The sequence below is a fragment of the Artibeus jamaicensis genome, unplaced genomic scaffold (assembly GCF_021234435.1).
Source record: "Artibeus jamaicensis isolate MK-2021 breed Jamaican fruit bat unplaced genomic scaffold, CSHL_Jam_final contig_332, whole genome shotgun sequence".
Lineage (NCBI taxonomy): Eukaryota > Metazoa > Chordata > Mammalia > Chiroptera > Phyllostomidae > Artibeus > Artibeus jamaicensis.
Window position 1 is genome coordinate 1,422,495 of NW_026521788.1, and position 27,356 is coordinate 1,449,850.

The 27,356-nt window shown below is 36.0% G+C and overlaps 1 protein-coding gene across 4 annotated transcripts in view; it reads right to left on the bottom strand.

Moving 5' to 3' along the window:
- The window catches only part of EXOC6 (exocyst complex component 6), a 164,983-nt gene that overhangs the window by 49,559 nt on the left and 88,068 nt on the right, over positions 1-27,356 (bottom strand). For all 4 annotated transcript variants that reach the window (XM_037156602.2, XM_037156601.2, XM_037156604.2 and 1 more), the window contains one exon: positions 12,564-12,743. In XM_037156602.2, coding sequence (XP_037012497.2) covers positions 12,564-12,743 — 180 coding nt within the window. The remainder of the gene's footprint in view (positions 1-12,563; positions 12,744-27,356) is intronic.

Here is a 27,356-nt window from a genome sequence, read left to right on the forward strand (position 1 = left end):
TTACTTGTGTGTCAGTCAATATGATTTATGGACTGCATTCAACAAAGTCAAAGCATATAGAATGAGAAATATGACTACAATCTGCTAATTTGTTTTGTATTGAGCCACTTAAGAGTCAAAGACCTGATGTCAGACTGAGACCAGCAACACAATTAACCAGTCGGTGACAGATTCATCCATCCTCCCTGCCAGGCTGTGCCAATCAAAGACAGCATGAGGCGACATTTGGTGAAATCAGTAAGAAAACTCATTCTCTAAGTAACCTATGTGAGACCGTGATTGACACTTTTTGAATTTAGTTTGTGGAACACAGCCACTCTTTACCCAATAGTCTCTCGCTGCAAGCTGTGAAATAAGGCTTTTAATGCCAATCACAGGAACAATAAACCACAAACCACCAACCCTTCTTTTAAAAGGAATCAAGAAAACACATCTGTTTGTATGTCAAGCCAAATTTCCAAAGTAATTTACTAAAGATACTGTTTCCTTTGAAATATCATAAAATGGCATGATAGCAAAAATACAACACATTTTATTAGACTATGGCTAAAAACTGTTTTGGTTTCAAAGTTATGTTTTGATAGATCTACTCTAATATAATAGTAGGAGAAATGTAGAATGCTTAAAAACTAATTTGACACACTCAAATTTTCATTTGAAGCTTTTATTTCTGTCTCACCATTCTCTTATTTCAAAGATCTAATAAAAAAAAGGTTTGATTTCAACAGTAATTATTTGAAAGCATTTTTCAATGCTGCTTTCATTCTCTCAAGTACATTTAAGTTAAAAACATGCTCTTGAAATCATAACCATTCTCTCTGTATTGGTCTACTTTCCTTAATGATCCCAAGAGAACCCATTTTCCTTTATATTCCCTACAAAAGGTCAACTTTGCACAATAAACTACTTTTTTATTTAAGTAAAAAGGAATATATGGACTAAGAAATACTCTGCTGCATTTATTATTCTTTAAATTGATAGCAGGTTTTGTTTTAAAAGGTTATGTAATTCTTGCCAGAAAATAGTGGAAAATGAAATTAAATTGCGGTCAATTTGAAAATTAAATCTAACATTGGTAAGTAAATTTTATTAATTATGATTCTGTATGGTTACTTAAAGTTATTAATTTTTAAAAGTTATTTAACTCAAAGCAGTAAAATAGTGCCATAGTATTCAAACTCACTGCCTCTCAGTTTGCAACATAAATTTGAGTTATGAGACTGTGAAATAGTCTTTCAGAAGAAAGGCAAGAGGAAGGAAAGTATTTTAATGAATCAGTCTCCTAAAGAGCAACAATTTATTTCCTTTGAAAACAGACTGAAAGAGTGAGGACTTTCATTAAATGTGAAATAAACACTAAAATGAGAAATAACTTCTCTATTGAAATATAAAAAATATGCTTAGTTAAAAAGTAGACATTTTAATGTAAGAAATCTATTATTCTTACTTCTATTTTATATCAGAACCACTAACTACAGTTTTACAGTACTAAAACACATCTCGCTCTAATGGAAAGAGTGTTATTAAATCAGGAATAAAACATACCTAAAATATTAGCATAAAACATGAAAATTTCCCCAAGATGATTTCAAAAATTCAAAAAGTTCCCTCTATATAATAAGATAGAGTTTAATCTATTTTCTAGCTGAACAGTCTATAGCACTGAAATGTCTCAGATTCCCAATAATAGGGAATGGATGAGTTATAAGGTTTAAATATCAAGATGAATTCCTTTAGTGAGTTTTAGTAATAACTCTAACACCATCTTGAAGACAGACTTTTGAGATTATGCCAAAAACATTCATAGGCCTATCAAAATATACTCACTCTAACACCCCCAACATTCTCCAAAATACTTCTTTTGCACTTCTATATTCCTCTCATATTCTCTTTCTGTCCTTATGTAAGTAGCTGTAGCCCCAAAAGAACTGGGTACCACATCAGTTAATCACAATCCCTGCAATTACAAATTCCCATTCTCCCTTCTTAGGTTTTTCTCTGCCTGACAATTCCTAATCATAAGGATATGAGACAGTAACATAAATGCTTCCTCTCATCACACACATACACACACACACACACACAGATTAAATAGAATGCAATCACCTCAAAGTTAGAAAAAAAATTCTCCAAACTGGGAAAACTTTAAGACATCTGTACGGCACATTGCGATTTCACTCAAAACTTCCTTATCCCAACCAAAGCACTCACCCAACTTTGGTAGCCTTTTTCTTTTTTTAAACAATCTTTAAACATGGCCTTAGATGACATGTAATGCCCAGATTTTTAGCTTTCTTCAAGTATCGTTGCTGTCACAGCAGACCCATGATACCATCAAACTAATTTTAATAGGCAGAAAGAAAACACGAGGAGAAGCAGAGCAGTACAAGTTTAGAAGAGGTCAAGGTTTTGAAGAAATAAATGCCTCTGCTTCCAAGCTACTGATAAAATCAGAAATCTAGATAAAATGGAGAAAGCTGCACGCACTTTTGTCCAGAGCAGCAGGAAAAGCAGAAGCTGGTCTGTGCTGCTTGTGCTGACAGGAATCATTCCTAACTCTTTACTTGATAACAGCAAATTGGGCAGTCAGGCATATGTTTAAATAGGGAATTGTTACAAATATTAAGCCCCTGTAACTTCTCTCACTTGGGAAATGTAACAAAAGTGAGGGAAGTTAAAGATGAACTATAATTTTCTGCGTGGTGATTGCATACTATGGCCAAGCCATAGAATTAAGATTAAACAAAAAACCCCAAAGCATTCCAGGAACTGTTATTAAAGCAACAGCTCCGTGGTAGTGCAGTCACCCTCACTTCTTCACATAAGCATCCAGCTCCGAGTTACCAAGGCTATGTAATCATCAAAATGTACTGCCTCACAACCCCAGTATGACTTAAAATTTGCAAAGAAGTTGCCAGGTTAGATAACACAGCTGATTTCTACGTGATCATTAGTAAAATGGACAAATGTCACCCAACTGACTACCTTAATATATATAGGTTTGTGGCTGATACATTATTATAAACATAGCCATATATGTAAATACAGCACAAAGTAGGCCTTCATCATCTAAGAATTTATATTTAGGTTCCAGTCTTTTAAGAATGACTCTAGACTCCAGTAGGGCTTCACCGGTGAGAGGCACACATTTGATCAACATGCTCTGTGCCATAAGTGTGGGGGCAGCGGGAGAGGAGTATCACTCAGACTGAATGAGAAGTCCCAACCTCCCCATCTCAGTGTGGCTTGGCTATCTTCTGTTAGTTGACATGAATAAAGTAACTCTTGTTAAGGTCTATAGTTTTCGATAATATTTTATGGCATTTAAAAATATATATTTTATTGATTATGCCATTACAGTTGTCCCATTTTCCCCCCTTCATTCTCCTCCATCCTGCACACCCCCTCCCACCCACATTCCCCCACTTTAGTTTATGTCCATGGGTCTTACGTATAAGTTATTTGGCTTCTACATTTCCTACACTATTCTTACCCTTCCCCTTTTTATTTTCTACCATCTATGCTACTTATACTCTGTACCTTCTCCCCCTTCTACCCCTCCCCCTCCCCTGTTGATAACTCTCCATGTGATCTCCATTTCTGTGTCTCTGTTCCTGTTCTAGTTGTTTGAAAGTAATTATAAGACATAGCAATATTCTCCAATTGGGGAATTCTCAAAGTTTGGGGTTATACGCATGCAGAATGTCAAGGGTTTTCTGAACAGGTAATTTCACTGGGCTACATTCTACATTATGAAAATGGGATTGGGGTAGATATGATTAGCATTACTTTCAGTTGAGGGAGGACCTGGGACTGGATTTTAAAAGAATAAGGGAAATGTTTCAAGTGAAGGGAGGATTTATATTAAAACAAAACAAAACCCACACACAATGGGAGGGAGAGATGAAGCAAAGTTATTGCCTTACCATTTTTTTCTAGAGACAACCTTGTAAATGAAATTTAACAATACTCTGAGAGTAAAGAATAACCTTACAACATCTACAAGATGCTCCCCTTTTGCCTAAAAAGAATTTAGCTCAATGCTACGATCTACCGCACTGATTTCCACAAGAGGTAGAAAGACTGAAAACGTGACGGATTTCCTACCTTGCCTAAAAGCCTCCTGAATGAAGAAAAAAAGAGATTAAAATGTTGTTGCCCATCTTCTGAATTCCTCCCATATATGTAATACTCATGTAAACCTGCTCCTTTGGTGAGACCTTACAAAGTCCACTCTCTTTACTTTTTGTATTACGGTACCTTGTGTAAGTTTTCTTTTTGGAAGTATGTATCAGCATCTTGGCCTGTTACATTTTATTATCTCCACCTGACCTGCAAACTACCTGTAAATATGAATTCACCAAGGCTTTTCCACCTCTCCTATCAGCTCTCTCCTTACCCTTTTCCATTCCTGTTTGCTCTGTACAAAGGAAGAAAAAGCAAAACAGAGGTTCTTGGACATCACCAGATTGTGGCTTCCACAGGAAATTTCTGACACCATCTTTTCCTACTGCCTCCTTTCTCCTCAGGTGATCTGAACTCCTTTTTGCTCTTTATTTGCTCACAATAAAACATAATCCCAATCCAGTCCTGGGTGGTATGGCTCAGTAGACTGAGTGCTGGCTTGCAAACTGAAAGGTCACTGGTTTGATTCCCAGTCAGGGCACATGCCCGAGTTGCAGGCCAGGTCCCTGGTTGGGGGCATATGAGAGGCAACCAATGGATGTTTTTCTCTCTCTCTTTTTCCCTCCCTTCTCCTCTCTCTAAAAATAAATAAATAAAATATTTAGAAAATTATTATTTTTTAGCTTCCATTTGGCTTTATTTTTTAAATATATTTTATTGATTATGCTATTACAGTTGTCCCATTTCCCCCCTTCGTCCCCCCCTTCAGTTCGTGTCCATGTGTCATAAGTTCTTTAGCTTCTACAATTTCCCATTCTATTCTTGCCCTCCCCCTGTCTATTTTCTACCTACTGTCTATGCTACTTATTCTTTGTAGCTTCCCCCCCTCCTCCTCCCACTCCCCTGTTGCTAACCCTCCCTTTGATATCCATTTCTGTGTTTCTGTTCCTGTTCTAGTTGTTTACTGTTTTGTTTTAGGTGTGGTTGTTAATAACTCTGAGCTTGCTGTCATTTTACTGTACATGTTTTTTATATTCTTTTTCTTAGGCAAGTCCTTTTAACATTTCATACAATAAGGGCTTGGTGATGATGAACTCCTTGAACTTGACCTTATCTGAGAATTATTTTAAAGACATAATTCCAATTCAAACAATCTCCTACTCACATATTTTAGCCCCTTTTCCTCTTCCCATTTCAACTTTTGCCTATTTAACTTGGGGAAAAATAAGTTTCTTCATTTTTTCTTTTTATTGTGGAACCCAAGTTAAATGGAAGATAGTATTTGTATTGTTAGAACTTTACCATTCCTATCTGCAAAAACTCAAATAACTTTCTAAACATGAATTCTGTCGCCATCTGGCAGTACTTCCAGATGGTGCATTTTCATTTGTTTTTAGTACTGAATCTTCCTGTGCAAGATGGTACTTTGCTCATGAAGCCTGCACCAATGATCTTGTCTATTTCATTTATAGCTGTTGAAGTTATAAGGTATTTAGTAAGTGTGTGTGTGTGTGTGTGTGTGTATACATATATATATATGTACATGAGTACTATACATACACATCTATTTAGGCTATAGGCTCAGAAGAGTCCATTTTAATGATTTCCATTTATACCTCCCTGATCTGTTACTTACAGGTCAGGTTTCATAGTTCTTTCCTAATCTCCTGCCTTCCCTCTGAAATGCTCATGCTATTTCCTTCTAAAAGCCATCTATTATTACTTCTTCCAACTATGCCCTGATTAAGAGCAATTCAAACACTGTTTTCTACAACCTTTGACAAGAGGGAAATATTTAAGTATGCTATGCTATATAAACAGAAATCTTACAACTTATGAAATTTAATTTTGCATCGAGATTTGTCATAGCATTTACCTAATAGAGATATCAACTTCATAAACATCTAAAAGGATTAAAGTTATAAGATTCAAGTACATTTATTGTCAACTAAAAAGCAAGATTCTTTTTTTGCAATTAACTTCTAGCAGTGAAAATCATTTAGCTGTTTTCATACACTATTCTATTTCTAATAGTGGGCTTTGACTGTTCATATTTTGTTAGCCTGCAGAATTTTTACTTAGTTCAGTAGATAAGCAAGACACCCTGAAGTTTTTTTAATAGAAATAAGATTAGGATGTGCCTTAGAAAGAGTAATCTGTCACTGGTATGTAGAATGGACTGAACTAAAAAGAGACTACTGTAAGAAACAACTTAGAAGACAACTACAATAATCAAAATTAAACTTTAATAATAGGAATAAGAACAGAAAGGAGAAGATATAGGCGGGGTACGTTTAAATATCAAATGCTAGATGAGATTTTTTTACAATAAGAAGAATTTTATCTCTTTTTTTTAGAAGAATTTTCAATATCTATACATTCAGATAATATTTATGAGTTCTTATTCTAGCCTTCAAGAGCTCATAATTGGAAGCAGAAGAGAAGAATAACCATGGTGAAAAGCAAGACACATATGATGAAGACACATAACAAGGTAAAAACTAAGGCAATTCAGAAAAGCAAAACTAAGCCCAGAGTAAAAAACAAACAAAAAAACCCATGAAAAACCATTTGCACTGGGTCATGAGTCGCACTGGGTTATGGACTGGGTTAGATCTGTCCATGTGCGGTCTGGGGTAAGAAAATGCATTCAGGAGGAGCGCTCCAGGACACTCAGTGAGAAATGGAGGAGCGGAGGCTAATACCTTTACCTTGAATAGAGGAGAACCAAGGTGCTAACTAAAGTACAAGGAACAAAAAATAGGAATATAAGTATTTTATAATACACAAAAAGCAATAAATAAAAGAAGTAAAAAAATGTTACAATCAATAGGAGAAAAAAGGGGAAGGAAAGATTGCTACATAGCAATAGTACCTTATCTTTCGTAACATGGAATCACTAGATATTCTGTTTTTTATTAAGACAACCATCACAGAAATAAAAAAAAATAGGGTGAAAAATGGTAGTCTGAGTGAGAGGAATTAGGGGTGGGGCAAGGGCAAGGAGAGTGGCTATTTTCCAGCCCCAACTCCTCTAGACAACTTGATTTATTATTATGTATATGTACTACATACATGGAATTAAAAAATGCAAATCGAAATTCCAGTGGTACCAGATACATCCAATAGGGAAAGAGACTATGGTCTGAAGCATAAAGACTTCATAAAGGATACTAAATTAGCTCATCAAATAAAACACTAATAGCCAAAGCAAACCATTAAGCCCAGGAAAATACCCTACAAAAAAACACCTAAAAAGGGAAATAACTTAAAAGAGAAATAAATCAGTGGGGAAATAGATATAGAGTTTAAAGATAATATTTAGGGTATATTTTCTGTCTTGAAAGTAGTTTCTTCTATTGTATTTTAACTTTATTATTGAGCATATACTGATCTATTTCTTGAGTTATTAAAAAGTAAACAATTTTTCTTTAACAATGGGATTTTAAAAGCTGGCTATGTTTAGAACTGTGTAATAAATGTTTAATAACAATCTTGGGAAAAAGCCTTGATTTGTAAGCTTTGCTCATTTCCACGGTCTAAGTACTCCTGCTACGGCTACAAGTGTGATGTCACTGAAGGCACAGCTGGGCAGAGACTGCACTGCAGGCTTTCACAACGTGTATTTCCCAGCACAGTTCTGAAGCCATTTTAATGGCAGTTCTGATGCTGGAAGCATCTCTAATCTTAGAGCAAAAGGTATTGGGAGGAATGATCCTGATGTTCTTTCTGTTAACAGCTTTTCAGGAATTTATTCTGTAAAGTGAGATATACTTTTAACCAAAAAATGATTTTTAAAAAAAAAAACCCAGTCATATTTGCATGTAATTATAGAACCACATTCTAAAGATAACCTCATTATTCCTAGTATCTTTTTTAATTGTTCATCACCACTTCTATTAATGCAAAAAGTCAAAAGTTAAGCATATTTGAAAAAAAAAGGAAAATATCTTTCTGGGGAATATAACAGTTTTGGTATTTAAAATTCAAACAGATTAATTTAATACATCTAGAGTTGTAGCAAATAAAAGCACAGAAAATTATTTTATGGCTAAAGATAAAATAGTGAGTTTCTAGAAAGGAAGAAATATGAGCACACTAATCATTAAAGATCTTCTACTATTCCTACTACAAAAAATGGCCATTTGTTAGTATAAACATTTAGATAAAATGGGTCCCTTTAGCAAATAATAACATGTGAAGAAAGTATTATCTCTTCACATAAAATAAATAATATGTGAAGAGGCGAGGGGATAATGGGGGAAAGGATGAAGGGTTTGCGGGAACAATTATAAAGGACATATGGACAATAACAAGGGGGTGGTAAAAACAGGGGAGGGAGGTGGGGAGGGCTGGGGGGTGGGGAGGGTGGGGAGGGGTGGAAGGAAAAGGCAGAAAACTGTACTTGAACAATTAAAAAATTTAAAAAATTGTTACCATTTACATATACCCCTCAGTGGTTATAAATCAACAAAATATCTTTATTAACAAAACACATGATTAGCATTTATTAAGGAATGAAATGTTACTTGTTCTTTCCAGAAGCAAACCAGTGTTAGGACTTTAGGAGCACATTCATAGGAGTAACATTTCATAAGGAGTGAAATGTTACTGAGTGCCACTGGCAATCATAAAGAAAAATTTGATATGTTTGAGCTGCTCAACAATTTCTTCTATTTATATACATGTAAGTGGTGAGTGAATGTTTAATGCTGTTTTAAATCCTTCTAATTTTTAATTGTTTAGCTAACATAAAATCTTATTTTAATAAAACACCTAAAGCTTGCTTATTAATTAGGCTTAAAATAAGTGTCATAAATGCATAAAAAAGAAGACCTGTAGAATATATGCCAAAATGTTAGCAGCAGTAATCCTTTGACAAATAATAAATAATTTTTATTTTCTTCTATACTTAGCTGTATTTTTTAACTGTCAGGGAAAAAAATTAATAGAAACAAAAAGGGCTGTTTACATATTTGAAGTAGTAAAAATTGCTGATATAGGAATAATGCTATATATAGGAATAAAATATAGGGATAATATAGGAATATAGGGATGCTAAAATAGGGATAAAATATTTATTTTATATGCTAATCAGACTTCAATGGCATTAGCTATAATAGCATTGACCCTTAGCCACTGAAAGCACTGTATTCAAGCTATAATAATTTGAAATAAATATGCTTTATAGTGATTCTCTCACCATTTTTTAAATGGTTGTTTAATGCAAAAGTACAGAATCCACAGCTAAATAGTTAAAATATATGTATACATATAAGACAAAATTAAAATACATTAAAATAAAACTAATACTCTCAAGGACCTTCAACAATAACAAAGAAGGGAGAAGACAAAACATTTGTTAATCGGATCTACTTTATGCCAAGCACCCTGCCAGGCAACCTCTTTACACACTATTTTAATTCATCCTCTGGGAAAATGCATTTTGCCCATTTTGCAGAAGGTAAGAGGCTGAGAAAGGTTAAGCAACTTGCCAGGATCACAGTCAGTAAATTACAAATCTAAGGTTTAAACGTAAGTCTTTCTGACTCTAGAGCACTTCCTATGAGCTCCTCACTTCACACCCTGGCACCCAAGAACAATAAAGATAAATGTGTTTAGCTCTAACTGAGTCATGAAAAGACAAGTTCCTTGAAGCAGATACTATATTTAGCAACACAGATTAATATTTTGAGTAATGGTGAAATACCTGTGATTATTATAAATACTGCCTATTTAGTTTGCTGCTACTTCCTATGGCCAGTAGAGAGCCTGGCTTCTCTGCTAGAGCACGGGGAAATGCAGATGAATAGGTAAATTAAAATGGAAGCAAAGAAGCCCTTGATTTTTCCATCCCCTGCATAGGCTTGCACTGGCTGATTCTTACAGAAACATGTGAGAGAAGTAAATAATATACCAATTCTCTCACTCATCAATAGAGGTATTTAAAGTGAAAACAGCAGTGATCCTCCAAATCCTACAGACTTCTACTGCTACCACAGTGTAGTGGAAAAGTGAAAATGATGAAGTTCTCTCCCTGGGCTCTGTCAAAACCATCATTACCTACTAATTTCTACTGTTCCCATATACTGTGCCAGAGAACAAAATTCTATTGGGTGGATTATAACTTTCTTGGAACTAATGGAACTTTTACTAGGCAGCCAGCCACATCACAACTATCTCTGATAGAGAAAATATGTTCTTGCAACAATAATAGGGACTAACGAAAAACTAAATATGTAGTAAAGCTAAGAGTGGAGATTTAAACTAAAAGTGCTCTGTGTTAGGTACTTTTTAGGGTTGAGGGAAGTGAGAGAACACCTTTACCATGCAGTTTAAGTACTAGCTAATCCTTAAACTATTTGAAAAAGTGGCTCTTGGCTTCACAGCTCCCATTAACTCCAACTCACAGCATTGTTCCCTGAGTATTACCAAAACCAAGGACAGCACATGGGGCTAAAACTAGCTCCAATATTTTAACTCCTCATATCTGTAAGCAGGACAGCTGGTTCTGCTTAAGATTGATGACTTGGGACTGACTGTAATAAATAAATATCTTTTGAGGCTTCTTTGAGGTTTGAAGGAGTCTAGAACTGGCCCCTTTGTCTCTATTTGTGTCAAAGGGAACCTGAAATGAATGAATCATCTTTAGCTTAAAACATTTAAATAAAAATAGTAGTTTATATAATACCATATGTTGCTTAGAAAAATAATACACTTAATAATATTGCCTCTGTTCTTTGAAAGCAAATAATCTAATGGAATATTTTATATAACTTCAGGGTTTCAGAGAATTAATACACTAAGCCTTAATATAATTATCAACTTTTGCTCAAGTTTACTATAATCAATAATTTAGTATTTTTGCTCTAGAATTATGCTAATAGTTAACCACTTTCTCTTTTCTTAACTGTGAACTATACTTTTTATTTGGTCATGCCCTATATTTATTGTTGAATTTGATTACATTGAATAAAAATTTATTTCCTTTTCAGAAAAACCCATGTTAGGTGCCATGAAAATTCAAAATGGCACATGTAGACTAACCTAAAACTGTACAAAATATCAGATAAGTACTGTAGTTAGGCAAGGAGTGTGTCTCAATGTCGCCAGAATATGTCCTATGAGAAAATAGGATTTCTCTCCAGATGTCAGCCTCCTGAGGTGAGACATTTACCCCAAATGTTTCTAAAATATAACCTCTCCTAATCCTACCACAGTCATGCATGCAAAAATTCCTACCTATCACCTCATGCTAGCCTATGAGCCAGGTATTACAACATGAAAACATGACGTGTGTACATTTGTGGAGATGTGCATACATGAGCACACATTTATTCCTGAGGATTGCTTGTGAACAGAAGCAGGAAGAATTATACTTACACAATGGATTCAAATTAATTCAACAGTTACTTAATGCATACTATATGAGGAGTGCTTTTCAGAAATTAGTTGGTTTAAAATTAAATATATATAAAGGTTCCCCTTTGTAACTCAGGGACAGCGGTTAGGAATATAATAACATCTCTGGGTAAACTTCTCAAAGTTCTTTGGCACCGATCCACATTATAACCTCTTTTAAGATATTCTTCACTTAATTTGTTCAGTAATACCTTCCTTAAACTATTCTAACCAACCCCTGGAGTAACTCCTGACAGGGAAAGAGTAAAAGATGAGGAAAATAATCTTTATTTTTGATTTAAAAAAAAAGATGGCTGGAAGCAGTTGGGTAGGCTTCAAATTACATGCTTTATTTTTGTGTTCAGATATATCATGAGATGAAAAGGTCAATAACTTTTTTCTATTTTATTTGTATGAAGACGACTCCATTCACATTTTAACAGTAGTTTTATTATTTCTAAATATATATGAGCTTGTTCACTCCACCACAACCTCTTTGGTCTTTGCATTCCTTATCTGAAGAAGCCAATATTTCAGCTTATTCACATTCAAATGTCCCCCTATACATTTTCTGGGGGTTATGTTTCATCAATAGATTGTTCAAGATATAGATACACTGTGACTATATGTCAAGATAGAACAATGCTCCTGTTTTATTTTAATCTCTGTCCTGAAAATATTCAATAATTTCTTGGTCTTTTCTAAGTGGAAAAGCCATGCTGGCTTTTACAAAAACTACTCCTATTATCGTTTATTTCTATTTAAGTCTACACTGTCAATTTCACAGTTTTATTTTGGTTTTCATGGGGAGAGAATTGTAGGTATTTCAGTTAAAAATAAAAAAAGAAAACCAAACCCCAAAACTTCAAACAATTGCATAAGTTAGGATTCTTCACACATTTATTTATAATAATGGAAGAGAAAATACATTCGAGCTAGGAAGTTAGTTTAAGCAAGTAAACCTCAAACTAAAATCAAATTCTAAAATATACTTTAGTAAGCAAAATTATAATATTTTGAAAAGATTTTATACTTACAGGCAAATGAGTAAACACTTGAAAGATGCTTCTCAAAAAATTAATAAGATCCATTAAATAACCACTAGCTCTTCCATTCGGCTCAGACATCATCCAATCATAATCAGCAAGCTGAACAAATTCATCAATTTTCTGATTAAGTTTGGTATATATTTCTCCTTCTGCCGCATGTCGGGCATCCTAAAACAGGGCAAAATAACAACAAACAATAAGGAATAGTTACAGAAGCAGATAATAAAACAAGTTTTTTTTAATTCTAAATTTTTCTTTATATTTTTCTTTGGTCTAATATTTTAGCCATTTATTCAAAGTCCAAAAAGGCTACCCTTTTGGCCGGCAGCACTCTATGTTTTTGGCAACCTTACTATCACCTTTTTTGTCTTTATGTGGTAAGATAATTATGACTTATTAACTCTGAATTGTTCTCCCAGGTCTAAAAAATAATTTTAAGAGAAAAAGAAGCAGAAAAATAGAAGTTGTAAAGAAGGCAGAGGACTGCCCCAATCCACTTGAGAGAAATTAAGTTGGATTATCGCAGAAGATATAGTTATTGGTGTTTTGAGTTGAAGAGGCAAAAAAAGTAGTCAATTTCTCAGAGGAGGAGAAAAGAAATAAAGGAAATGATGCAAAAATAGCAGAGTAAGGATCTCTAAACGCTCTCCCCTCCAAAAAAGCAACACCCAGCAAAACTTGTCAAAGTCAACTTTTCCAGAACTCTGGATATTAAGTGAAAACTTGTAGTAATCCAGACAGCATCTGTTTTTTTAAAAATAGCTGAATCTTGGTAAGAAAGCAAGCTTTGTGGCATTTTAATATGCTCTGTTTCTACTCTTCCTCCCCAGCTCTAGCTCTGTGGTACCCTTGAAAATCAACATCCCCCAGCTGTGCTGTAAACCAACAGCCTATCGGCCATCCAAGGGCCGAATGGCTTGGACCTCCTTCAAAGCCATATCCCTAAAGAATTACCATTATTTGATCTATCTGGTGGTTCCCTGGAAGACCCTACTGTAAGGGATGTTTTTATATGACCTAAAGTGGGGCTTGTCCAGTGCCAAAAGCCTAGTCCCTGGGGACACTGGTGGACAACAATCACAAGCAACTGTTTCACACTGCAAATGCCCTAAGCGGTGGGTAACAGGGCACACAATAGGCTAACCAAAAAGCTCAAAAGGAAAATCTAAGGAATGAGATGTCAATAAATGGCTTTGAAAGCCTCTGATGTATTTTTGGGAATCTGGAAGGCAATGTACATGTAGACGGTTACTAGGGCTGTGGACACGCTCAGGAAAGCCCTGAGAAGGCTACAGGCTCTCCTGTACGGCTGACTGACGGTGAAGCATTCTGCGTGCAGGAAGTGAAGGCTAACGCAGAGCTGTCGAACGCCTGAGCGCTGAAGCACGCCCCAATACACAGTCCTTCGGCAGACCCCGGGGGGTTACTGGTCCCAGACTTTTAGGGAATTTTGAATGATTGTGTCCAATCATTAGCTGGCTACTAAGCTAAACAAGCAGAGACTTCTGTGGCCACTTCGTACAGTTACTTAAAAAAAGCTACAAAACCACCACCAGGAGAAAAACATTAATTCTCAGAGAGAGAGGAGAAAGTGATTTTCTGAGTTGCCACATTATATAATTTTAAATGTCCTGTTTTCAACAAATTTATAACACAAAGAAACAAGAAAGTACCACATATACACAGAAAAATAAGCAATCTATAGAAATTTTCCCTAAATAAGTATAGACATCAGATTTATATGACAGAGACTTTAAATTGGCTATTTAAAATAGGTACAAAGAACTAAAGAAAACCACGTCTAAAGAACTAAAATATAAAAACAATGCCTCACAAAATAGATAATATAAAATAAAGAGAAATTATGTAAAAAAGAAAAAAAGAGAAATCCTGCAGTTGAAAACTACAATAAATAAAATGAAAAAAAAATCACTACAGGGGTTCAAAAATAGATTTGAGTAGGCAAATATCTGATCAACAATATAAACCAATTAAAACCTAACAGACATTTACAGAACACCCTTCTCATCAGCAGGAAATCATGAATTATTCTTAAGTGAACATGAGACACTATCCAGAATAGAGCATATTAGGCCGCAAAACAAGCCTTTAAAAGACTGAAATCATACAAAGTATATTCTCTAACCACAATGGAATGAAATTAGAAATTAATAACAGAAAGACATTTGGAAAATTCAAATATGTAGAAATTACACAGTAGACTCCAATAAATAACCAATGGGTCAAAGAAGAAATCATGATAGAAATTAGAAAATGTTCTGAAATAAATGAACAAAAACACAATATCAAAACTTATGAGATGCAAAGAAAGAAGTACTTAGACAAAAGCTACCCACGCCTACATGATAAAAAAGAAACATCTCAAACCAATAACCGAAACTTCCACCTTAAGAGACTACAAAAAGAAGAAATGATAGTGGTGGGTTCTCACTCCGACATGGTAGAATGTACTGAGGTGTCATTATTAGTCACATATTACATTTCAACACAACCTGAACTAATATATAATTTGTATTGTGTCTATGAAGAAGAGCACTATAAAGACACTTAGATGAGTAAGACAGCTCCCACCCTCAAGGATCTCACAGTCCAGGGAGAGACACAACGTAACGAAACATGACTAGTGCTACATTAAAGGTGTAACGAAGCATCCTGAGTAAACAAAGGAAGAAATCATTACTACTTATTTGATAAAAAGCTTTGTGGAGGATATGCCATTTGAGTTGTAACTTTAAAAACATAATCAAGAATACTTACTTAGGTATTTTGGTTTGTGTGCCTTCAGAAATTTTCAAAAGAACAGTGTAAGAGAAGGTAAACATGATCAATCAGAACACTGTATATCATTTCTACATTCCAATACTTTTTTCGGCTCCCTCTCCAATTTTCACAATGTCTAACTACTTACCACTCACTGCTACCTTGGGCTAAAGAAAACAAACTGCTGCTACCATCTTTCCATTTGCATGCCTGCCTCCACAGTAGGACTGGAACAGGAATTTTGAGAAAGACTTTTCTTCTCTCCCCACTCAGAGACCTAACCCACATATGACAGACACTAAAAACTTCCAATAGTGTCTCTCCTCAACTACATAAGAGAATACTACTTTAGATGAAAAAGGCATTTAAAATCATTTAATATTAACAAGTGTAATGAAGGAATAACAACGGCAGTAGAAAATGAGTTCTAGTTTAAAGTTACTTATAAGCAACTTATTAGTGTTTCTCTACTAAAATTTCTAATGCAATGCTAATCTTCTCAGAAAAATCTTAAGATTGAGAAGCTTAATATTAGTGTTTATCAATGACTTATTAGCCACTCTAAATTCAGCACTCTGAGTAAGGTAATAGGTACAAAACGTCCATGAAGTAGGCAGTAGGTGAATATTATAAAATATTTTAAAATAGCTACTATCTTGAAAAAGTTTATAATTTAGTTGGGATAGAAAAGTACCACAAATAAAATAATCACAGAATGGAGGATTATTTTTTTAAAGATTTTATTTATTTATTTTTAGAGAGAAAGGAAAGGAGTGAGTAGGAGATGGAGAAAAACATCAATGTGTGGTTGCCTCTCACACACCCTCTACCAGGGATCTGGGCCACAACCCAGGCATGTGCCCCAACCGGGAATTGAACCAGTGACCCTTTGGTTTGCAGGTCAGCACTCAGTCCTCTGAGCCACACCAGCCAGGGCAGAATGAATAATTATTAACAATTTAGTACTAACTACATGTATAGTAAATGTGTAGTGAAAACAGATCACGTGGGTTAGGAAGGTTTATATTACTTGCTGTTCCAGTTACCCCCAAATCTTAGTGGCTTAAAATAATAAGCATTTTATTATGCTCACAGGTTCCACTGGTTAGGAATGCAGACAGGGAAGAGTGGGGTGACTTTGCCCCGTTATATCTGGACCTCAGCTGGGACAACTTGAAGGCTGGGAATGACGCTGGGCATTAGAATCATGTGCAGGCTTCTTCACTCACACATCTGCCACCTGGAATAGGTAGCCTCTCCATGCAGCGTGGCTTGCTCACAGCATGGTGGCTCCAGGGCACCTAGATTTCTTACATGGCGGCTCAAGCCTTTTAAGCATGTACGTTCCATGCTTGCTGTAAGGCGATACCATTTATATGCCAATATGTCAAAGAAATAAAACTGTTTATTTACTATTTTGCATTTTGCCCCAGCGTTCATCATGTCTCACTCTACTTCACGTCTCACTACCTTAACTGAAGATAAGCAGATGAATACAGGTCACTATAGCAATGAAGTCAGACTGCAGCTCCACAGGGCAGCCAGACGAGGGAGGCATAAAGCTCGGAACCAAATAATCATCCCTTAATACTCAACCCACCTCCCTTCTATCACAGGCAATGAAAATGTAGTCTGTTTGCTCCTATCTTCTACTCCGTTCCTTACCCGCACTAGGGCTGTTATACAGGATTTCTCTTGTTTTTCTGGGATGCTTTTAACGTAGGAAGGAAGGAGAAGAGATGACTAACAAAATTTTAAAACCTGTATCAAGAGACTTCTCTCCTTTCAACTCATAGAATTAAAGTACTTGGTGAAATTTTAGCTACTTTTAAAAATAACTATTATTTTAAGATCCTTATTTAAATCCATGGTGTACTTTAAAATGAATGGTGTACTTCTTAATTCCCCCTTTTACTACATAGAATTTTGTTAAATAAAAATGTTATTTCAGATTTTCCTGGATTTTTTATTTTTTAAGTATTTTTTATTGATTATGCTATTACAGTTTTCCCAATTTTTTCCCTTCATCCCCCTTCCACCCTGCCCCCCAACCCTCCAGCATTCCCCACTCCTTTAGTTCATGTCCATGGGTTACACATGTAAGTCCTTTGAGTCCTCTGTTTCCTGGATTTTTAAAAGAAATATGGGATAATTAAATTATTAACCAAAAGGTCAGGTGGGGAGAGGGACCAAATATCTTCAAATTTTGAAGTGATGGGGGAAAACAAACACTATTTATCTGAAAGAAGAAAAATTATACATGATGATGAAATCATTCACATTACAGTTATATGAAGTCATTATAATTATATGTTTTCTGGATAAAGTGATTTAAAAGCCACTGCTTTTCTGTAAAGAAACTAAGCAAAAATAAAAATATTAAAAATTTTTTTTGTTATTCTCTAGAACTTTGTTGATTAATCTACTAATTTACTGAGGTGACAACAGGAGCCGGTTCCGCTTTTCCCATAAACTGTCCAGTTAAGATAACTTTTCACATGTTAAATGAAATTCGGGGCGGGACACTTTATATTTCTAAAAGTTTATCCATGCTTCCCATAGGCTACAAGAGTAAATAAGAAACTAAGTAGTCACTAGCAGTTCGGACAACAGTTCTAAGCAGGAACATGTTTTAAAGTCAACATTTGAAAGGACTTTGCTAAAGACTAAGGACTCTGCTTACTTTATAATCCCAACAAATATAATCACGAGAAAACATATGTGCATGAACTGTATGAAGTGACTCACAACATTCTACTTTTAAAGAAACAGGAGCAAGTAAAGAAAGAGAGGAAAGGTTCTTATTGTAACTCCTCCTACACTCACACACAAGGACACTGAATTATTTGCTAATACATTTCTAAAAAAAGAGTACTGCCCTGCCTGGTGTAGTTCAGTGGATTGAATGGCAGCCTACAAACCGAAAGATTACTAGTTCAATTCCCAGTCAGGGTATGTGCCTGGGTCGTGGGCCAGGTTCCCAGTTGGGGGTGTGTGAGAGGCAACCAATCAATATTTCTCTCGTACATTGATGTTTCTCTCCCCCTTTCTCCTTCTCTCATCCTCTCTCTAAACATAAATAAATAAAATCTTTTTTAAAGTAAAAAAGATTACTAACTATAATTTAGAGGCTATTAAGAAATTAGCTTGGAATTCCTGAAAAGTTTTACAGTTGAAACCAAACACTCTCAATCTTTATGACCTCACCAGAAACTCAGGAATATATCAACTAAATCTTAAATTAAACTTTACAAGATTCTGTTTATAAGCAAAGCAATATATTCTTCCTTTGCTTGTTTAAAAAGAAACAGTGCCCCTGTAGGCAGAACTGTATCAGTGGTTCTCAGTATCAGGTGTGCAACAGAATGGCCCGAGGAACTTTTTAAAACGTACACACGTACAAACTTCACCCTAGACTTCCTAGACCATACGCATGTGTGTTTTGAATAAAAGCGATGTAGTAACAGCTAACCATTTTAGTAAACACCGATGATTTACTGTCTATCATCCATTCCCCCTTCTTGGAACAGACCCCAAACATTTTGGAAAATTACTCTCCCTCCATTCACATCTCTCTTTGGTCTGACAGAAGTGAACCTATATTCAGCTCCAAGGATGGATACTGATGAACTAAAGTCAAGTAGCAATGGTCATTCTCTTATCCACAGGGAGTTCCATAGCAGCTAGTGGAGACACAGACACTCTCTTCCTTCCGATGACAGAGCATGAGGATATGAGGTTTGGAACTGTGACGGGGCAGCCACTGCAGCCAGAACGAGAGAGCCTACAGCTGCCGGGCCACCATGTAGTCTCAAGATGAGGCCAAACTGCATCAAGCTGAGCTGAAAGATGGAGGAACTCTGGGGTCCTTGGTGACATCTTCTGAGCAGCTGGCTTCAGCCTCACAGGAAACCTGCATTCTTGGAATTTCCAGTCACACTGGATAATAATTTCCCTTTATTATTTAAGACAGTTTGAGTTGGTTTTTCTGCCAGTTCTTGTCAATTTTATGTTAATAACTCTGATCAATACAAGTATCTTATTTGAAACATTTTTATTGAACATACTAGAAAAAAAGGCTAATTTAAAATTACTCACTTGAAGCAAGGGGAATAGTTCTATGACATTTTTCTGAGCCCTAAAAATCCAACCAGGAGATGAAGTTGGAACTATCAAGACTAAAGTATACTGTCTAGCTAATTTCTCCCTGCTCTAATTCAAGAAATGAGGCTCTGATAATCTATTATCTTAATCTAGAAATTTCTAAACAGTAGTAGCCCATAGCACCCAGTCATTAACCAATGTCACTACTGATAATACAGGCAAAGGTGGGGAAAAGTGGTAAGACTAAACATCAAAACCTAGTAATTAGTTAGGGGCAGTTAAACAGAAATAGACCAAGGCTAACTCCAGATTTTCCAGGGAAGGAGGCAGGAAAATGGAAATTACAGTAGTCCCCCATTTCTACCTGTGATTCTTCCTCTTCCAACACCCCCCAGTGGGTGATGGAAACTTATAATACCGAATACTATATATACAGTGTTCTTCCCCCCTTGTGGACATACACACATACCCTTTCACTCAAAGGACAAACTTTAAGGTTTCTCTTTGGCAGATGTGAACCGCCAGGATCATCTACTCTTGTGCTTTGGGCCATCACTAAGTAAAACAAGCATTACTCGAACATAAGCACTGTGGTAACTGTGGCAGACAGTCCATCTGATAACCGAGTGGGCTACTAAGTGACTCCTGGGCAGGTGGCGCAGACCGCGGGGGATGCTGGCTAAACGGATGGTTCACATCCCAGGAGGGACAGAATGGGATGGTAGGAGATTTTACCACACAGTTTAAAATTTTTAAATTGTTTCTTTCTGAAAAAGCTTAATTTTTTCAGACTGCAGTACCTGAAACCATGGAAAGCAGAACTGAGGATAAGTGGGCTACTACTGTTCCAATGTAAAAAAAAATTAGATAGAAAAAGGAATCAACTTAAGACATTACAAATTTTTATTTAGCTATTTTAGACATCAGCGTAACAACCAAGAAAAGTTAAATTATTCTTATATTTCATCCCTAAAATCAACCCCCAAATTTTTTTTATTTGCTTGCTTATGCTTCAAATTAATCTAGTGAAATCTAGCTACTTTTCACTGGAGTTTTTCATTATATTATATTACTGTGATGAAAAAAAAGAGTTGTAGGCTTTGGGATATGAATTGTGTCTTATACAAATACCCCAAAGCCTTCCAGGTCCAGGCAGGTAACGTGAATGAGCATGGCAGACCAGATGACTGTGGCGGGCAGGACTGTAAAGCACAAACGCATGTCATCTAAACGTGCTCAAATTCAAAACAGTGTAAAACCAAATCAAACATGTCTACAGGACCAAATTTATCTACTTATTACATCAGTAGTTTATTTGTAGTTATACAAATTGCCCTTTTATTTTTTTAAACTCCAATTACACTTTATTGTGTTTTTCCCATCACCATTTACCCTCCTCCCCCCGCGGTCATCACACTGCTGTCCATGTCCGTGAGTCCTTTCTTGTTTTTCTTCAGTCCCCTTCCACTCCCTAACCTTGCCCCACCAGACCTCTGTATCGATAAATATCTGTCCTTTTAGATTGAAAAATCCTAATGGTTCAGAACCATTCCACATCTTGTCAGTAATGAGCACAGAACAATTGAAATGTGTACATTTAAGATATACCCCCAGGACAAAACTGACTGTCAGCATAGATGGAAAGTTCCAACCAATTATTGCTTTGTTCAGAGTTATGTGTTTTGAGACACAAAGTCTTACGTTAGACAGAGCAAAACATCAAAGTAGCCTGCCCTAGAAAAACCTAAATCCCTCACAGCCATTTGCTAGCTACTCCACTTCTAGCAATATACAGGAAAGGGCAATATAGTTTTGACTTAGAATCAGTCTAGAATAATTCAAAATCCAGCTTCGGGATTATCTGGTATTATTGTAGATCATTATAAATTAAATACTTTTCTAATTCTCAAATCACCTAAATCACCTCCTTTTCTTTTTTAAAAGGTCAGTGCTACATTTTTACCTTTTCAGTTTTCAGGGGCTACTGCACCTCAGAAGTGTTAAAGAATGGTTAGGGGCTTTGCCGTAGCATCTGCCACTTCTTAGGTGTTCTAGGTTGTTTGTCATCAGGTTTGCAAATCATCTGATACAAGTAGCTTTTTAAAGTACTCCTCAGCCATTTCCTTCCCTATTCTATTTCTGCTTCCTACCACCTTTACAAGAGGCACTTGCTATAGTTAAGTGATCACTGATGATAAATTACAGAAAAACAGAAAGCTGAGCACTTTTCATGTATCCATGGGGGTTGAGGTAGTCTATAAATTTTGTTCACCTTCCGCTTTTGCTTATAGAACTAAAACAACATGCTTTTGCTTTTTCTGTTAGCTTTTATGTTTTTGGCAAAGTAGCTTCCTCATTATTTATGTTATTTACTTTTTTAAAAGATTTTATTTATTTATCTTTAGAGGGGAAGAGAAGGAGAGAGGGAGAGAAACATCAATGTATGGTTGCCTCTCATGCATCCTCTGCTGGAAACTGGCCTGCAACCCTGGCATGTGCCCTGACTGGGAATCAAACCATGATCCTTTGATTCGCAGGCCCGAGCTCAATCCACTGGGCTACACCAGCCAGGGCTATGTTATTTACTTTTGTGTATAATTGGCTTAATTATTTATTCTGTTCAATAAATATGTAAGTTTTGCTTTTCTGCAATCCACCTTTTAGGGTTTTATGTAGTTAAAATGTATTAAGTTAGCTGCAAGCATAAAACTGCTTTATGCGGCCCTCTCTAATGGGAAAAGATAACGGGAGAAGCTGGTGGTAGCCAGGAACAATAGAAATAAGCATTACACGCACAGCTTCTAAAGATGACAATCAAGCTGCACAACAAAGCAAGAAATTGTACAAAACTTCACCAATAATACAAAAGACTATACACGAAGCATATAAGTAATCAAAAGCTGAAATGTAATTAATGAGTCAAAAATATTGCAATTGTGCTAGCAGTGAAATAAATCAACTTTATATATGTAAAATAATTTAGGAATTATAATTCAAGTGAGAAATCTTAATAATTCTTACTAAGGAACGTACAGAGATATCCTATAAACCACATGCTCCTACATTTGCAGTCTTCTCCACTATCGAAATGCCTTACCAGAGTGTTATACTTGTTACAATCAATGAACCTACATCATTATCACCCAAAGTCCACAGTTTACATTAGGGTTCATTCTTGGTACTATTATACATCCTATGGATTTGGACAAATGTAAATGACATATAGTCACCCTTATAGTATCGTACAGAGAAGTTTCATTGTCCTGAGAATCCTCTGTGCGCATCTATTCATCTCTCCCCCACTCGCAACCCCAACCCATTGCCTCCACTGATCTTTTCGTTTTCTCCATGTTTTACCCTTTCCAGGATATGACATAACTGGAATCATACCATAGGAAGCCTTTTCAGATCAGCTTCTTTCACTTTTTAATATGTCATTTAAAATTCTTCCATTTATTTTCATAGCTTGATAGTTCATTGTGTTTCAGTGCTGAATAACATTCCACTGTCTGAATATGCCAGAGTTTATCCATTCACTTACTGAAGGACATCTTGGTTGTTTCCAAGTTTTGGCAATCAGGATTAAATAAAGCAGCTGTAACTCACATGTGTAAGCTTTTGTGTGGAGGTAAGTTTTCAACTCCTCTGGGTAAATAAAAAGGAGTATAACTGCTAGATTCTATGGTAAGAATATGGTTAGTTTTTCAAGAAATTGTTAAACTGTCTTCCAAAGCGGCTGTATCACTTTTTAAAAATTTAATCTTTATTGTATTTTTCCCATCACCATTCAGTGCCCTTACACCACCACACTTGTCCATGTCCATGAGTCCTTTTTTCTTTTGGCTCAATCTCTCCACCCCCTAATCTCTTACCCACCCCCCCGCACTAACTGTCATCTGCTCTCCATCTATGAGTCTGTCTCTGTTTTGCTTGTTACTTCAGTTTGTTCATTAGATACCACACATGAGTGAAATCATGTGGTATTTTTATCTTCCTCTGACTGGATTATTTCATTTAGCACAATGTTCTCCAGGTCTATCTATACTGCTGCAAAGGGTAAAAATTTCCCTGTTTTTTTTTTTTTTTTTTTTTTTTACGGCCAAGTAGTATTCCACTGTGCAAATGTCCCATAGTTGTTTTATCCACACTTCTATTGATGGACACTTGGACTACTTCCATAACTTGGTGATTGTAAATATGCTGTAATGAACATAGGGATGCTTATGTTCTTTCTAAGTAGTGGTTTGCATTCCTTTGGATATATTCCCAGAAGTGGAATCACTGGGTCAAAAGGAAGATCCATTTTTAATTTTTTGAGGTATCTCCATACTGCTTTCCACAGTGGCTGCACCAGTCTGCATTCCCACCAATGATGCAAAAGCGTTCCCCTTTCTTCACATCCTCACCGGAACTTGTTTGTTGATTTATCAATGGCAGCGTTCTGACAGGTGTGAGAAGGTATCTCATTGTGGTTTTAATTTGCATTTTTCTGATGATTAGTGATGTTGAGGAACTTTTCACATGTCTATTGGCCATCTGTATGCCCTCTTTGGAGAAATGTCTATTCAGGTCTTTTGCCCATATTTCAATTGGGTTGCTTGTTTTTTTTGGTGTTGAGTTTTGTAAGTACTTTATAAATTATGGATATTAACCCCTATCAGATGTATAATCAAAACAGCATGGTACTGGCATAAAAACCAGACACAGATCAATGGAACAAAATAGAGAGCCCAGAAATAAACCCATACCTTTATAGTCAATTAATATTCAATAGAGGAAACAAACACATACAATGGGCTAAAGATAGTTTATTCAATAAATGGTGTTGGGAAAATTAAAGATACATACAAACAAATGAAACTAGACCACCTTCTTACATCACAAACAGGAGTAAATTAAAAATGGATCAAATACTTAAAGGTTAGACCTGAAACCATAAAAATCCTGGACACTGCACATAGCAACATTTTACCTTACATATCTCCCTAGGCAAGAGAAACAAAGGAAAAAATAAATTGGACTACATCAAACTAAATAGTTTTTGCACAGCAAAGGAAATCATCAACAAAATGAAAAGACAATCCACAGAGTGGGAAAACATATTCACTACATCACTTTACATTCCCACCAGCAATGAAGGAGAATTCCTGTTGTTCCACATCTTCACCAGCATTTGGAGGTATCAGTGTTTTGGACTATGGCCATTCAAGCAGGTATACTGTGGTATCTCACTATTAATTTTAAATTCCCTAAAAATATATTATGAGAAACATCGATGTGCTATTCTTCAAGACAGGGGAAGACCCATCACTAAGGTAATTCAGAGATCATCAGGGATTCTCTCCTTAGCCACATCCAGTCTACTAGTAAGTCCATCAAAGGCTTTCTTCATTTCTATTATAGTGTTCTTAATCTCCAACACTTAAAAAAATTCTTAGATTTTCCAACTCTCTGCTTACATTACACATCTGTTCTTGCATGTTGTCTACTTTATCTATTAAAGCCCTTAGCATATTCATCAGAGTTAAAAAAAAATCCTGGCCCAGTAATTCCAATATCCCTGACATATCTGAGTCTGGTCTGAATATTTATTCTCTCTCTTTAAATTTCCTTTTAGCCTGTCTTATAATTTCTTCTTGATAGCAGAACATGATGGTGCTGGGTGAAGGGAACTGCAGCAAACAGGGCTTTGGTAAGGCCTAGCGAGGCATGCGGGAAAGGGAAGGGCCTATTGGCCCTGGACTGTGAATTTCACAAGTGCTTCTCATTCCCACCCCTTAGTTGGAACAGGATGGGGTTGAATATTTGCCTTCCTCCGGTTTGGTTAGGCTCTGATGAAACCACAATGGTTTAGGCACATAGTTTGTTCCCGGGTTAGGTCTTGTTGGGAAGCACAGAATGCTTTAAGAACAGAACACTCTGGTGTATTTCAATGGTTCCTTTTACTTTTCCCCTGCCCAAAGCCCAAAAGAATTTTTTCTCTAATGTTCACTGGGAGCAGCTGGTAGGGCCCCAGGAGGTAAAACTCACAAAAGTGTAGGCTCACCTTCCACCCACTTCCTCCCCCATGGTTAGGGGTTTTAACCTTGAGACTTATCCATACTGAGTCTCCAGCAATTTATCAAGTACCCTTCAGGTTTTCCCACCCCAGCAGTGGTTCCTGCAGAAGTTTCTGCCCCATTAAGTTGTGATTCTCCGTATTTGCCTGTCTCTCCAATTTGGGGGGCAGTAGTTTGCCCTATGATCTCACTCTCTAACAATTCAAAGAAGGTTTGTTTATTTTTCAGTTCCTCAACTTTTTACTCGTCAGGATAGAGCAACTTCCAACTCTTTACAGGCCAGAAGTCTGGATTCACTTTTTAATAATTAATTGAGCTGTGTATATTTATAATCTATGCTGCTACAAATTGTATGTGTTAATATGTATATGATACAGTTCAGTGAAAAATATTTTTTAAAAGTCCATGTACCACATCCTAGCTCCATAGGAAGAGAATTTCAAGCCCTTAAAGACAATTTACCACTGTCACTTTAGCTATAATCCTGAAAAAAAAAAACAAAAAACCAAACTGTGTTACATAGCCATCAACAGATTTTAAAAAGGCAAACTAGAAAAGAATCGGACACGTGCTCCTTTTGGGCTCTGAACAGTGGTAACCACTGCCAGTGCTCAAGAGGAAAGGACGCTTCAGAGTGGCAGGTTGGAAAAGCTCTCTGGAGCAAAGTTAAAGTGCTCTGATGCCAAAGAAAAAGAACAAGGTTATTTTTCTACTACACAGATTAAAAAGGGAATGGTATCCCCATTTCCCCTTCTATTCTGATGCAAATCTTTTCAGTTAGAAGTCTTATATCAGTTTTAAGTAGCTCTCAGTGTGTGTCCAGGTTAACTTTAAAGAGCTGAGGTACTGCTTGAGGGCAGAAGCCACTTACTTCTTTTGTTTCACTCATAGATTTAGAAAAATGAAAAGGGAAGCTAACAAGATAATCTATATATATTTCATAAAATATGTATGATATAAATCAAGGACTTTGTGTGTGCATATGTGTTTTTTGGAGGGGAAGCAAAAGGAGGTGAGAGTAAAAGGACCTTGTAAATGCTTATTTCCATAATCATTAAGCAACTAAATAGGAATATGTTTGGTGGAGTCACTGGACTGGAAACACTCAGGCTAAGAGGTTAACTAAGCAATCTATGCTAATGGATGCAATCAAGACTGTACTTTAATCTTCTTTGTGAAAGAGGTAACAGACTGAGTATTCACTATGAATAAAAATTCCCCTGATCTCCCTCAAAAATTCACTTTAATGTTTATTTAACAATTCTTGAACTTGAATTGCTTCCTCACATCATACTTTATGATAAATTCCTCTTGAAATAAACCAAAGGTAGAACTGAAGAATACTTGACTTTCATATAACTGAGCTTGAAACAGCTCTTACTCTCATAAAACCAAGAGGATTTCCTGTATTCTATATGAAAATAAAACAAACAAAAAAAACAGCAAAAAACAAGGATGCTCTCGACTTTAAAGGCTAAACTTGATTTTTTGATTTCCAAGAAAACCCAGGGATATTCTATGGCAGTTGTAGTTTCAACCAAATATCTACAACTTAAGGGATGATGGAACAGAGCTAACATTTCTAAACATCCCCTCCTAACAGGCAGATTTGAGAAGTGTAGTTCCAAGATCCCTCAGTCTCAGTCCACCTCGTCCCATAGCATGGGTTCTTTGAGTTAGAATTGATAAGGAAATTGCCTGAAGATCCCTATATACACCAGATGTCAAGGCAATTCAGAGTACAGAGTAAGCCTATTAAATTTAATGTTAACAGTTAAATATGCTTACAACTCCAGTCCTCAGTAAATCCCTTCTTGACAGTCTATGAGTAACACAT